Source organism: Lissotriton helveticus, chromosome 1_1 (assembly GCF_964261635.1).
Source record: "Lissotriton helveticus chromosome 1_1, aLisHel1.1, whole genome shotgun sequence".
Classification (NCBI taxonomy): Eukaryota; Metazoa; Chordata; class Amphibia; order Caudata; family Salamandridae; genus Lissotriton; species Lissotriton helveticus.
The window spans coordinates 706,998,360-707,013,079 of record NC_136057.1 but is presented as its reverse complement, the minus strand read 5'-3'; the positions used below and the strand labels follow the sequence as shown (position 1 = coordinate 707,013,079).

General features: G+C 40.8%; 1 protein-coding gene across 1 annotated transcript in view; it reads left to right on the top strand.

Moving 5' to 3' along the window:
• Positions 1-14,720, top strand: part of PTPRQ (protein tyrosine phosphatase receptor type Q) — a 1,500,794-nt gene that overhangs the window by 471,458 nt on the left and 1,014,616 nt on the right. Inside the window, exon 19 of the mRNA XM_078647981.1 lies at positions 5,028-5,174. Coding sequence (XP_078504107.1) covers positions 5,028-5,174 — 147 coding nt within the window. The remainder of the gene's footprint in view (positions 1-5,027; positions 5,175-14,720) is intronic.

The following is a 14,720-nucleotide window of genomic DNA, read 5'->3' as shown; positions in this document are numbered from 1 at the left end:
AAGCATGGCTGTCCTCCATACGAATAGCCAAAGGGAGGGAGTTCCAAAGTTTGGGTCCTAGAGTAAAAAAGGCACTACCACCCACTCTGGACAGCCTAAACTTGGGCTCACAAAATAGGTGTTGAGAAGAAGAGCGAAGGGAGCGAGAAGGAATATAGGGCTTAACAAGAGACTGAAGGTAACGGGGAGCTACACCAGCCTTAATCTTGTCCATGTAGCTGAGAGCTTTAAACTTTACACGGCTTTTGATGCGGAGCCAATGGAGTTCCCTCAAACGCTCCGTAATATGGTCTGTTTTTCGACAACCGCAAAGGAGCAGAGCAGCGGCATTCTGGGCCAATTGAAGGGGGCGAGTGACCGCCTTGGTGGACCCCAGATAGAGCATGTTGCCATAGTCCAGTCTGGAGGTCACCAAGGCGTCCACCACCGATCTCCTGGTGTCCAAGGGGAGTAGCCAGAATATTTTTCTGAGCCACCGCAGGATGGTAAAGCAGGTGGCTGCGACCTTGTTGGCTTGGTCCTTCATGGATAACCCCTTATCGATGGTCACTCCGAGGTTACGCACACGTTCAGACGGAACCGGCAGGGCACCCATGGCAGAGGGCCAATGCCTCGGGCTCCAAAGATCTGGATTGTTACCCAATACCAGGACCTCAGTTTTCCCGCCATTTAATTTAAGCAGATTGCTGTTCATCCAGCAGGCTATGTCGCTGAGTCCTGTTTGCAGCTGGGATGGCAAAGTAGGGTCAGCGTGGGATAGGGAAAAAACAATTTGAGAATCGTCGGCATAGGTAAATAAATTCAGCCCAGACCTTTGAGCAATGTGAGCCATGGGGGTAACATAAAGATTGAACTAAAGAGGACACAGGATAGAACCTTGGGCTACACCATGTGGGGAAGAATACGTTTTAGAAGTGGATGAATGGGAAAAAATTTGAAAAGTCCGATCCTTCAAAAAGGATGAGAGCCAATCCAAGGCTATACCCCAATACTAATGTTCGCAAGGGCTCTGATGAGGATGTTATGGGATACAGTATCAAATGCCGCACTGAGATCGAGCAATATCAGTGCGGCCGTTTCCCCTCGATCCAGAAGCAAGCGTAGATTTTCAGTCACGCCCAAGAGAGTAGTCTCGGTGGAAAATTCCAGGCGGAAGCCGGACTGAGACGGGTGTAATAAGTTGTTAAGCGCAACGTACTGAGACAAGTGTACGTGAATGTGTCTCTCCAGGACTTTAGAATAAATATTCAGTAAAGAAATAGGACGATAATTGGAGGAAACATTGGGATTGGCAGTGGATTGTTTCAAAAGTGGGGTGACCATAGCATGCTTCCAGCAACTGGGGACAGAAGCAGAATTTAAAGAGTGATTAAGCAACGTGCAGATGGTAGAAAGCTGGGGGAGGTCTAAAGAGCGTAGTATGGAAACAGGCACCGGATCCAATGGCGAGCCAGACTTGACCTTGCACAGGGTCTCCAAAAGAGTTGAAGGAAGAAGAACAGGCCAAAACAGGAGTGGAACCAATGACTGTATTGGGGGGACAACGGCCCCACCAGCGACATGGAGCCGTTTGGCTGAAATATTACTGATATTACTAGCTCATTGAGCGGCAATGTCCTGATGTATGTTTTCTATCTTTGAGATAAAGTACTGTGCGAGCTCGTCGCATTTATTATTAGATAGGGAGGGAAGAGTGGCTGTAGTCCTGGAACCAGCAAGTTCCTTGACCATGCTAAACAGAATTTTAGATTTATTAACCGCTTCAGAAATCATTTTATTCACATAGCTTGCCCTAGTCTGGGCATAGGCTTTGTGATAATGCTTCAGCTCAGTTTTATACGCAAGGCAGGCGGAAGCGGAATAATCCCTTCTGCAAGTTCGTTCTAATTTTTTGCATCGAGATTTATCAAATTGAAGGGACTCATTGTACCAGGGAGCGGGAGTTCTGTGAGTAGAACTTTCCTTCAAAACTAAAGGAAGACGAGTATAAATGGCTTTAAGAAGCCAGGCATTCACGGCACAAGCTTCTGTTTCAATATCTGCTATGTCTGGCCGACTAAACGGCGAGTGGTCAGCCAGAACTTTATTGAGAGCACCTATGTCTAATTTTTTCCAGTCTCTCTTCTTTATGCTCTCAGCAGATCTACTACTAGTCAATGCATCGGTACTGACAATTGAAAACTTAATTAAATAATGGTCAGACCAAGGAATCGGTATGGCTGGAGAACAAAATAACTGAGGAATATTGGAAAGAATGGGGTCGAGTAGGTGACCGCCCCTATGGGTGGGAGCCTTGAGCACTTCAGAGAGCTGCTTTGAAGTCACTCCTTACATCAAAGGCACTTTTTGGTATAAGCACTGAGTCTCTGACCCCTAAAATCAGACACTTCTGGATCTTGACCGTAGCCTCTGTCAGAAGGATTACCATGCTGCTTAAAGGACCCAACTGGACTGCTTTTATGTAAGGACTGATTTTCTGCCTGTTGCCCTGCTGCTCCCTGACTCTGCTGAAGGAGAGTTGGACTCTGCCTCCTGTTTTCTGATGTCCCAGGGACACACAAGACTTCCTGCAGTTCTGCTAGTGCTGCTGGACTCTGCCTTCTGTGAGTCCTACCCTTGCCTGAGGTGACCGCTCCAAGTTCTGGGTACCAGGAGTGGGTTTTGCAGTTATTTTTCACAAAACCAACGCATCATCACCACTTCATCGCTCGGAACTGGTGCATTACCCTTTGACGCAGAGGCTGTTTGATGACTGCGGTTCCACAGCCTGTGTGGCCCGACAAGAACGTTCTGTGTTGCTCGATGATGACATGTTGCCTACACTTCAGCAAAGCTTTTGTTTCATATAGGTACCCGATATAGGCTCAGGTAGTAACCAGATCATTCACCTTTATTTCCCCTGCCATTGCACTACATAACAGTTCTTGGTACTGACCTTTTACCTAGTTACGGTACTGCTTAAGTGACGGGTTTTCCCTGAAAACTAGCCTCATTCATTATGCATGAGGATTCTTGGAAACTCAGGCAGGACTACCATCTTCAGCATAATACCTATGTATAAGGGTCATTTCTTCCATCATCCTAAGTCCGACATGACACAGCAAGGTAGATCCCCTGAGGGTACCACATTGGGTATAGAGACACCATATCTTTGCTGAGGCAGGGAGAGGAGAAAAAGGACTTCCATGCTGACACACTGATGCAAGACGCTGAGGTTCCTGCATGCAGACACTCCAGCTTGCAGTGGTCTGACATCCCTCGTGGGGTGTCCATCTCATGACCAAGATGGAGTCCCACAGTCTCTCACTTAAGGTAGAGGGATTCTTGGCTCTTCACCTACATACATGCTAGGTACACTTAGGTACATCTAGTTAGGGTTGCATCGTAGGAGTATGCATTATTACTTTCATGTATTTTTTTACCTGCCTGTAATTATTGTTTTAGCACTGTGGTAAAAATCTACCATCCTTTTACTCTGTTGGTGCTTATAATCCTTTACAGCTGTTTCTTTCTTATGGTTGTTTCAGCACACCTATTTTACACTAGAATGATGCTGGTTCAAAAACGCTTATTGAAAACGTCCCCAAAGTTTATTCTGTGTATCTCTCTGAGACAAAGTGAGCATGAGTGACTGAGCGAAAAGTACTGTATTGTTTCCATGATCCCTGATGGGACCGAGTTGTCATGTTCGATAGTTGCAAAGAACTATTCTCTCCTTGGTAACAGGAGTTTACAGTGGCACTGTGAGCTAGCTGGTATACAGGCTAACATACCCGGTGGGGGTGTCTGGATCAATCTGACACCAATCCTACAGTCTATGTTGCCTAAATGTGCAAATCCTATATAGGTTTATAGAAACTACACAACAACTTGAGGATGGCGCAGTGACCCAACTGCGAGGAAAAGATCAACGCATCGTGCCCTCAGTGTCAGTGCTTTCCTCCATCCAAGCTACTTTCTCAGCGGACTCTGCGTGGGTCCTGTAGCATGCCTGCCCTCCATTGTGGTCAGCCTGTACTTTGGATTTGCATCGGTCTCTTGTAACCTTTTGACTGCTTGTGACTTCTAAGCACTGTTCTAGGGCTAGATGTACATAGGTTTCAGTTTGCGATTACCTAATTGCGAATCTTTGCGATTTGCTATTAGGAAATCGCAAACACCTATGTACTTCAGAGTGTTTTACACTGTTTGCGAATCCCAATGGGTTGCAAATTGAACTACCTCATTAATATTCATGAGGAAGGTCGCAATTTGTGACCCATTGAAAATCGCTAAAATCACAGGGATGGTGGCCTGCTGGGACCAGCAGACCACCATGTTTGTGTTTGCTTTCAAATAAAGCTAATGTTTTTTTTCTGTAATGCAGCCTGTTTTCCCTAAAGGAAAACAGATTTCATTTAAAAAAAAAAAATGAAAATTTTTCTTTTCATTTTTTAAGAGCAGGCAGTGGACCAGCAACAACAAAAGGGCCACACATTTGCATCACATTTTTCAGTGTGTTTGCCCACGGTGTAAGCTTAGTAGACAGTGTCTTAATGAGTATGTCTCTGCAACACTCCTGTTAATTTGGAGACTACCCTTCTCCACAAATCTTCAGCCACTTGGCAGGCCCACACCATGCACGAAAATTGCTCCCTCTCATCAACAGCATGGGCATTTCCCTGTTCGAGTCGAGTATAACTTATGCAATATTCTTGTGATGAGGTAGACCCTGTAGAATTTTAAACCGGATGAGGCTGAAACCTGCAGTACAAGACACCTTCTTAAGGCATGTCAATATCCTTTCCCATTCAGAGTCAATAAATGGTGTTTCACTGTCCAGAATGGTATTTTGGCAAAGTCCCAATGTTAATTTATAGATCACACATTATAATCTATATTTGTGATTTCCTCACTAATGGTGTACTAGAACATTTCACCATTATCTCATGCTAAATTATATCTTCCTCATGCAAATTGTTTGTGCATGCTACGCAACGTACCGTGCAATTCTCTCTCATATTGAAATATGATCTGTTCTTTCTCAGGTCGCCTCTTGGATAACAGCACAAAAGATCTCAAGTTTACCTTTACAAATCTAACACCTTACACAACCTATGATGCTTATGTCAGTGGTGAAACAAGCGCTGGAGTTGGGCCAAAATCGAACATAAGTGTTTTCACTCCTACTGAAGGTAATTATTAATTTGTCTAAGAGTTGAACATGGTGCATTACACCAGTAACAATTTAACATTAAACATCCGAGTAGAATGGACAGGGTTAGCTTCAAATCTATGGCAATAAATGGATTTTCTCTTTATGTCTGCATGTATGCGGTTGTCTTAAAATAGCTTTCAAAGACATTGCCACTGTGCAATGTTTATAAAACTAAATGGTGAGAGGTTTGCTGGCATGCACCTTAATGAACATTTTTCTTTTTTCTATTTCATCGCATTTAATTAATTGTACTTGTCGTGTGATAGTTTAAAGATAAGTAACAGAATAAATGTTATTTTTTCGATCATCTTTGGGAAAGTAACGTGCTTCAAAGAAAGAAAAGCAGCAAAGATGTGTGAGTTAGATGTGAAAGAACGAATATTTCCATTCCATGTGAGTTGGGAGAGTTATGGATTTCTATCGTTCTTTCCCTCACTGGTACTTGAAAACAAGATAGCCTGTTTGTGGTCGTTTATTAGGTCAGTATTATTGTTATAATTATTGTTTCTGTGCTATCTTTGTTGTCATTATTATTGTTATTATCATTGTTGTTGCTATCATTACATGGCTATTGCTCCCATTTTCTGGACAGTACATGTGCTTAAGAAAGATGCTTGACTTGACAACGCAGAGTGGCTCTGAGGGGCGGGCGATAACAATGAGCTCCTCCGACTTAACGGGTTGTCTTGGAGATATGGGGATTAGAAAAGAGGGGGCCCAATTATACGATAGGGAAATGTGGTACCATTTCCCCCATATAAGATGCTGAATTAATCTCTCTTAATGTATGTAGTGACAAAAAGCTTGTTGTATTGGATTACTGCATTGAAAAATGTAAAGGTCTAATCAAAATAATTGAACTATAAAATGCTGAATACAATGTATTCATTGGATTGTTTATACAAACCAATTTCTAACTTCTGCTGTTAACGATCTCTGCAGCTGATATGGAATGGAGGGATATGATGCCAGTGTTCGATTAGAGTCTTGATGCAGATTTCTGTGCAGCTGGCACTGATTGGTGATCAGTACATAAGATGAGCATCTGCAGTAGTCAAGGGAAAGACTACAGAAGCTTGCACTGTTATAATACAATGCTTGAGAGCAGCAGAGGTTTTCATTATTGCAGAAGCCTGCTGAAACGAGGCACGAGCTAGGATTTTTTTGTCACATGAGTTTGCGACGTTCGAAAGTTGTTCCATAGACGTGATTCCCGGTATTTTTGAGAATAAGGGAAGGTACTTGAATGTGGTATGAATGATGCTTAAATTAGACTGTCGTGTTCAGCATGGATATGTCCTTGCATCCCTTCCAAGAAAGTTGTGTTGGATATCCAAGGTTAGCTATTAGTAAGGCAACGTGCTAAGAAGAGTATAACTTCCCTGCCCTAGTTTCTAATATGAAGTTGAAGATTATTGTAACACGCTGCAACTGATAAACATCATGGTCTGACCATTCCTGTCTGCTGGCAGACACAGAAAGTGAAGGACAGTAAAGATAGGACAGAGCCTGAGGTTACCCACACCCACTGGTATGTGAACTGTCCTGGGAGCAGCGTCAGCTGCTGACCAAATATAACTGTAAAGATAAAGACCACCACCATACTTCCTGGTTCGTTCTGAAGAACTGTAGTCTTCATTCTCAGGGAATACTTACTAATAAAAAAAGAACTTGGCACAGAAGCTGAAAATATGAAAAGACATCTTTATTAAATTTAAGGCCACGTCACACAGAAGCCTTAGCAACTGAATGGGGTAGTCTGAGGAGTACAGAGAACAGAGGCCTTATATATGCTCAGGGTTACAAAACTCAGCATAAAAGTAAGGGGCAGTTCTTGCTTTTGCAAGCATGCAAAATGCCTAACATGGACATGCCAAACATTAGCCAATAGGACAAACACCCACTACTTACAATTGTCCAATCATAGGTATCATTACGTAAGGTATTGTATGACGACAAACCCACTTTTCAGTTGTCCGGCCCACCATTAATTATACAGAAAAGCCCAACATTCCTTCTTAAACAAGACGGACAAACCTATAATAAAAGGACCACAACCCATATCATAAACAGACCATAAAAGAAGGAACAGAAAACAGATAAGAAGCAGGGTAAGGGGTGTGTGTGTGCATACCAAACTCTACAATGTCCTGTGCTTTGATCCTCAATCTTGATCAGCTACTGGGCAAGGAACTGGCCTAACAAGGTCAGCTTCAGGCAACGGGGTCAGTTCACTCAGGTCATTCAGAAGTCAGCTAAAGTGTACGTGTACTAAAGACTCGTTTGGCCGCAGTCATCGGCCTATGTGAGGGCAACCACAAAATGGCTGCCATACACAAAATGGAACCCAGGGTTCAGAACGAAATCCTCAAATACATAGTGAATCCATTGATCTAACATGACGAAATCACTCGTACTTGTCGCACTCACTAGTTACGGTTCGCTACTATCAAATTCGTAACAAAACCATGACATTTATAAAGTGGGTTCAGAATTCACGGAACCTCGGACCCTCCTTTTGCCCTTACATAGGCAATCACTCAGTCTGTGTCTGAATCGAAATCAATATTATCCGTTATTCCCTTCACTAAGGCATTATTACTCGAGTTATCTTTCATGGAACGCAAGGGATAGACTTCGAGGGCATAAATGAACATCGTCTGAAAAGCCCATAAAGACCCATTCTGACTAAACGGTAAGATCAGATAGGGAACACCTCTATCTGTAGTATGTGGCATAAGACCACACACCCAACAATTAGTGGTGTTCATTACTAACTGGTGTTGATGCAGAAGCTGTACAAAGGAATTATTAGTACACTCTGACCTCCTAACCAGTTCATGTTCAGGTAAAGTATGGAAAGAATGCAAAGAAGTAGTAGTAGGAAGAGACATAGGTTGGGAGGTTGGTACAGATGTCAATTGGGTAGCAAAAACAATCCAACCCACAAAAGACAACGTCATGCTTAAAAATACTAGAAAACACGTTATTAAGAACATATAGACAACAGGAGAAATGCTCCTATGCATTTCAGTAACTTATTATATGTTCAGGTGAAACAGTGGTGATCCTCATCAATGCTCTGAGGTGAAAAGGGGATACTCTTCCTCAAAGAATGGATTTTATTCTGCTTTTACTAAACAGAATACTACTTTAAAATAATGCCAGCAAAACAATAAGAATCAGTCTCCTAAAACCCATTTTATGCAATCACACGGAAACCACTTTGTGCAACAATTATGCCCAGAGTCCGTTCAAGCCTCTCTGGCAGGCTTCTATCGTCCATCAAATCTTCTCCCATTGTTGCATGGGCCTCTTGATTCAGACCTCCCATGAAAAAAATAGTGTTTTTCAGTATCCGTTGGAGTGCCCTCCTGGCAAACACTCACAGCTCATTTGAAAGTCTCAATGTCTCAAGGCAGTGCACCAATATCTCTCCTCTGCGGCAGGCACTACAGATAGTGTGCTCTTCATTGATCAAGGGCACAGATCATCTGATGCAGATCCGGGTCTACATTCTCAGGCTCCAACACTCATTACTCAGTGTCCGAGAACGCTCAGGCTGCTCTTTCATGGGCACCATAATGTAGTGCCTTTTTCCAATCTTGGATCCTCCGGTGCACTGCACTTCCGTTGGAGCAAAGGAAAAGGGGTTGTGTGGCCAAAACTCAGGCCAAGGGGCTCAAGGGACTGCACACTGTCAGAGGTTACCAGCACATGACAGGTGGAAAACTGAAGCCTCAAAACAACAGGAATCCTTCTCTTTTGCTCTTTTGCACTGAAATTCTGGTTCTGTGATGTCCAATGCCGTCTGATGGAGCAAGTGCGATGCTTTAAACAGTTCATTGTATAACAAGGGGACTGCAAGCAGGTGGCCTGCAATCTTCAAAAGAGTGGCCATACGTCATGGGACAATTATGGTCTAGAACATACTGTCATTTCTCAAAGGCAATACAAAGACAAAGGCAGTAGGCAAAACAGTGCCTCTAGGCTCTTCAATTCGGTTTCCGTGTGAGAGCATATCCTCCACCATCTAAGGGTAGATAGCGACATGATTAAGTCTAGGTATTCCTAAATTCCTTATCTAGAACATCTCAAAAGAAAAATCGCATAATACAGATTATCAGGGACATGAAGTAGGCCTAAAGAAAATTCTTAAAAACCAGTCTGGTCATACAAAAGGGAATTATACATAATATAGGGGTTTCTGGTACATTACTGTAATCTGGAAGTGTGAACCTGAACAATGCACCAACAATAATAAAAGCTGACTGGTGAAAGGAATACGGAAAAGAGAAATGGGACTAGGACACAGCTAAAATCCCCAATAACTAGATACAATGCGACATCGGTCAGGGGAGAAGCGACAAAAGACAAAAGAAAAATCTATAGGAAGAACATCAAATTACTTGGGTGATAGTCAAGCATGTGACACAATACCAAGAGTATGGATGATACACAAAAAGTCAAAATAGTTCACAAATTTAACTCTACCGCTGGCCGCTACACCATATACGGTAACCTCAGCTAATGTTCCAGTTCCTTCTTCAGGGACAAAAATGAAACCTTGTTCCCTTTATGGTACAAAGCTATACACTACTTAGGAAGCAGAACAAAACTGACTAATGTAATATAGAAATTATGTCACCATATACAAGAGTCACAAATCTATATTTTATCCTTACGTCCAATCAGGATACATACATTTAGGGCTGCCTGTTCCTTAAGGGAAGGGGGGGGGCAGTAGCGTGACTAACAGCAAGTGACACACTTTGATCCTGTATATTTCTTTTATTTTACTTTTCTTCAAATACCATTATAGCCAAATTTGACATACACTGATGAAGTGTTGTCTTTCTATCTGTGAAATTTAGTGTCAAAGCAAATATACCCAACTGCTTGCAGGATACACATCGTCATGTATATCCCTTCACAACACAGGTAAACTTGTAATAGTATCAAAAGCAGCAACATAAAACAAGAAAAACATGCAAAAAAAACGCACAAAACGCACATGTCAAGCCATCAGATATACTTGCTGTATATCAAGCACAAAAAGCATAGACAAAACAATAGCATATATAAATGAGCGGTGACGCATAACACCGTGTCAGGTTTAAAATCCTTACCCTCCTTTTTGACAGTAGATCACCAGTTAGTGGATATCTGCTGTCAAATACAACTTTCAGACAGACAGAACCAGCAAGAACAATTCATGATAGAACCAAATACACAAACATGAAAAACGCATGGACATTTCTTTCCAAAGGAGTTACGCAAAAACACATCTCATTTCAACCAACCAAACTCACGTGTCTTGTCACCCTTAAAATCACCCAGAGCAATCCATGGATGATCTGTGAGCAGAAGCAAAAAAAAAAAAAAAAAATACACAACACACAAAAGAGAAAACATTTCTCATAACAAACAAATATTCTGTATAACTTGTAATCAGAAGACCAAACATGATACAAATTAACAGACACAAAAATAAATTTCCATTACTTAACTGTTACCATCTTGTCAGTCAGCTTGCAACATTAAGTCACCTTAATTTTAACTTTCTAAAAGTAGAATTGTTTCACTGACACTCCATATTAATTTGGCACCTATAATTTCCACTGTGAAAAAAATAATTCTTAATTGGCAAATCATTCTCACTTAGGCATGTAGCCTTCAAAACTTTAGTAAAGGGCTTCATCTTATTTTTCTGTCTAAGGCTTAATGCAATACTTCGTTTTCTGTCAAATGAAAGCAACTAGCAGACATTATTTTTTTTAGAGCAGAGACACAAATGTATCAGTTCTACAGAGCATTTAGCATGATGTTGGGACTTTCAAAGAAACTCTTCATATTTTCCCTTTGGTATTAAGTTCTTTAATTGTATTGATGTTCTTATGGAGAAACCAGAAACCCTCCCTTTTTAGAGGCCTGTTTAGCAAGGCATTCTGCATTTCACAGAGACAAGGCCCTAATTTAAAAGGTCACAAATATAAACATGACAGCCTCCTTCCATTGTTTACAGGGAAACTAAAGATAACACCTCAGCGCGACTTGAGCAAGCCTCTGCAGCTCTACTAGCCCCCACCCTCTGCTCATTCTGAGGCTGACAAAGGCAAAAGGCCTTCCTAATTCCTCCTAACCTGCAATAATTCACTCTATTTTGAAAAATAATGTCTCCTTTTTAGGCGCTAAAAAATCATCTCTGTTTCCAGATTATTAAACGATATATACTGTGTATAATTCACAGAACCTAATAACACACATACCAGTTTTTAGAACAAATGCTTGTTGCAATGGTACTTATTTCATCAACCTTAAATGGATCTCACTGGGTCATTTAAAAGCAAACCCCAAATGGGGACAGCCTGCAAATTTGTATTATACCTAAATGTATGCAGCCTAAAGCACTTTAAAGCTATTATAAATGGCAAAAATACCCAAATTCGACTTTGATATTTGGGGCACTTAAAAATAAATATCCTATAAGTATGTTACATATTAATCATCCTCAGAATGTTCTTCACACATTACAGATATTAGACATTAGACATATCTCATGTAAATCCTTAGAAAAATGAATTTTTTACGCCTGCGCTAAGTGGAATGTCATATGCTAATGTCCTCATTATGCAGTGCAACACAACTCAAATTAAATTATAATTCTAGGATTTCACAGTATGAGCATTAAGATTCACGAATAGTAAAAAACGAATTTTGTAGCACTTATTTTTAATAATTATTTTTCATAGTTTAATAATTATTTTTTAATAAACCCAATCATTTTTTATAATACCACAGATAAAAGCAAGCTGCATCCCTTGCCTATCATTTTTAGACGCATTCATTTATAAGCCTAAGCACAGAAGCCTAAATTAAAACATGAAAAAATTTGGCGCCACATTTTTCTTTCTAAAAAGGACAATTTTTATTTAGCAACTGAGCCAAGAATATGCGTACAAAAATCCTTAAATAGAGGAAACCCTTAATTGAAATGTCTTCCTGTAATACACAAGAATGAAGAAATGCTATAAGTTAGTTTGTCTACAAAAACACACCATTTGTTTTTGGGGGCCTTTTTATTCCTAGTGAATGTGAATTTTAGTTGTTTTTTTAAGCATTTAGACATTTTGCTTAATAGACTGAAAACATAAAAAAACCACAAACACACATTTGAGCTCATTTCAGACATAAACAGAAAAGGGTGAAACACTCAGGACACACAATACGGTGCGCTTTAGCCATGCATTTCATAAATAGCGCCATCGCTATGTACTTACAGAAGTTGCACTAATGGGAAAACCACATAGACATTTAAACACACATTTAACCCACAAATCAATACTCAGAACAAAAACAAAGGACAGCCCACAGACTGTACTTAAACCAAACTATTTGCAAATACTAGTTGTAAGTCATATTTACAAGAAACGCTTCTCAATAGTGTTCCAAAAGACTGCAAAAACAGACTGCTGCATATCCAAGAAGCCAAAACACACTCAATTCACTAGCTTTGGCTGGCAGAACATCAAAAAATCGCTCTGCATATCTTCATTTATGAAATTGCGCAGAACAAAGGATGCTTGTTTTGTATTATGTCATATTTTAGTTCCCTGGGAATACAAAATCACCAAGGAAGAAATATGTTTGTATACTTAAACCTATTTAAGTATTCCTTCTAGGAGAGCCGGCTAATTAATTTCACATCACACTATGGTACCGCCAAGAAAAAGCAACACATTTTTCCATGTGAGCTTAGAAAACAGGCATGCCAAAAATATTTGCAGAATTATGCAAATATTATAATCAAAGTAGTGCTTAATGTACTTTTCGTACATGCACCGTTCAACAAAACCAAATAGAGAAAAATCTCATCATTACCTGCCTATACAAATTGCAATTTGCATATCCAAAATTCAAAACATATCTAAAGTTGGCCAACACAAATTCCAAAATTCCAAAGTTACAGTCCTAAATTTGCTAAGACCAGGCATCTTATAGCTCACTAATCTAGCTTCAAACTTCAAGGGGTTATCAAAAACAATATACTCGCAAATATACGAGTCTCTCAGCTTTGGTAATTGCAATAACCAAATCAAAACCAAGAAACCAACCCCACGGCTGTGGTAATTGCGATAACCAAATCAAAACCAAGAAACCAAACAAAGTCGTGGGAGCGACCCACTTGTACTTCTTATTCTTACTAATCAAAAGGTTATCCAAATTCTAACTGTCAAGTTCTACATGACCTAACGGTCTTTTTTAGAATACTTACGCCAAAAAGGTTCTCAGTCAGGAGTGACATCATGTGGAGGATCAAAATCAGGAAGATCAGAAATATACTGGGCTGCAGAAACAAAGAATCTCCAGAATCCCTGTGCACAGAGTACCTCCTTAGTAGAATCCTGTTCTGTCCTCCTCAGTAGATTTCAGTCCTCTGACAAGATCACTCCCACAGATAGTCACTTCTCTGATGAAGCCCACGTTGGCCGCGCCATTTGAAGAACTGTAGTCTTCATTCTCAGGGAATACTTACTAATAGAAAAAAGAACTTGGCACAGAAGCTGAAAATATGAAAAGACATCTTTATTAAATTTAATAAGTGAGGCCACGTCACACAGAATCCGTAGCAACTGAATGAGGTAGTCTGAGGAGTACAGAGAACAGAGGCCTTATATATGCTCAGGGTTACAAAACTCAGCATAAAAGTAAGGGGCAGTCCTTGCTTTTGCAAGCATGCAAAATGCCTAACATGGACATGCAAGGTCTGCCAAAGATTAGCCAATAGGACAAACACCCACTATTTACAATTGTCCAATCATAGGTATCATTCCGCAAAGTATTGCATGACGACAAACCCACTTTTCAGTTGTCCGGCCCACCATTAATTATACAGAAAAGCCCAACATTCCTTCTTACACAAGCCGGACAAACCCATAATAAAAGGACCATAACCCATATCATAAACAGACCATAAAAGAAGGAACAGAAAACAGATAAGAAGCAGGAAAAGGGGTGTGTGTGTGCATACCAAACTCTACAATGTCCTGCGCTTTGATCCTCAATCTTGATCAGCTACTGGGCAAGGAACTGGCCTAACAAGGTCAGCTTCAGGCAACAGGGTCAGTTCACTCAGGTCATTCAGAAGTACTAAAGTGTACGTGTACTAAAGACTCGTTCGGCCGCAGTCATCAGCCTATGTGAGGGCAACCACAAAATGGCTGCCATACACAAAATGGAACCCAGGGTTCAGAACGAAATCCCCAAATACATAGGGAATCCATTGATCTAACATGACGAAATCACTTGTACTTGTCGCACTCACTAGTTACGGTTCGCTACTATCAAATTCATAACAAAACCATGACATTTATAAAGTGGGTTCAGAATTCACGGAACCTCAGATCCACAGCATGCAGTCCTTATCACGGGCCTGTCAATGGTTTTGAAAGAGAAATCCAGCAGCACTTGCAGTACTCCACCATTGCTGTTGCTAAATGGAAGGTTATTTAGGACACACTGG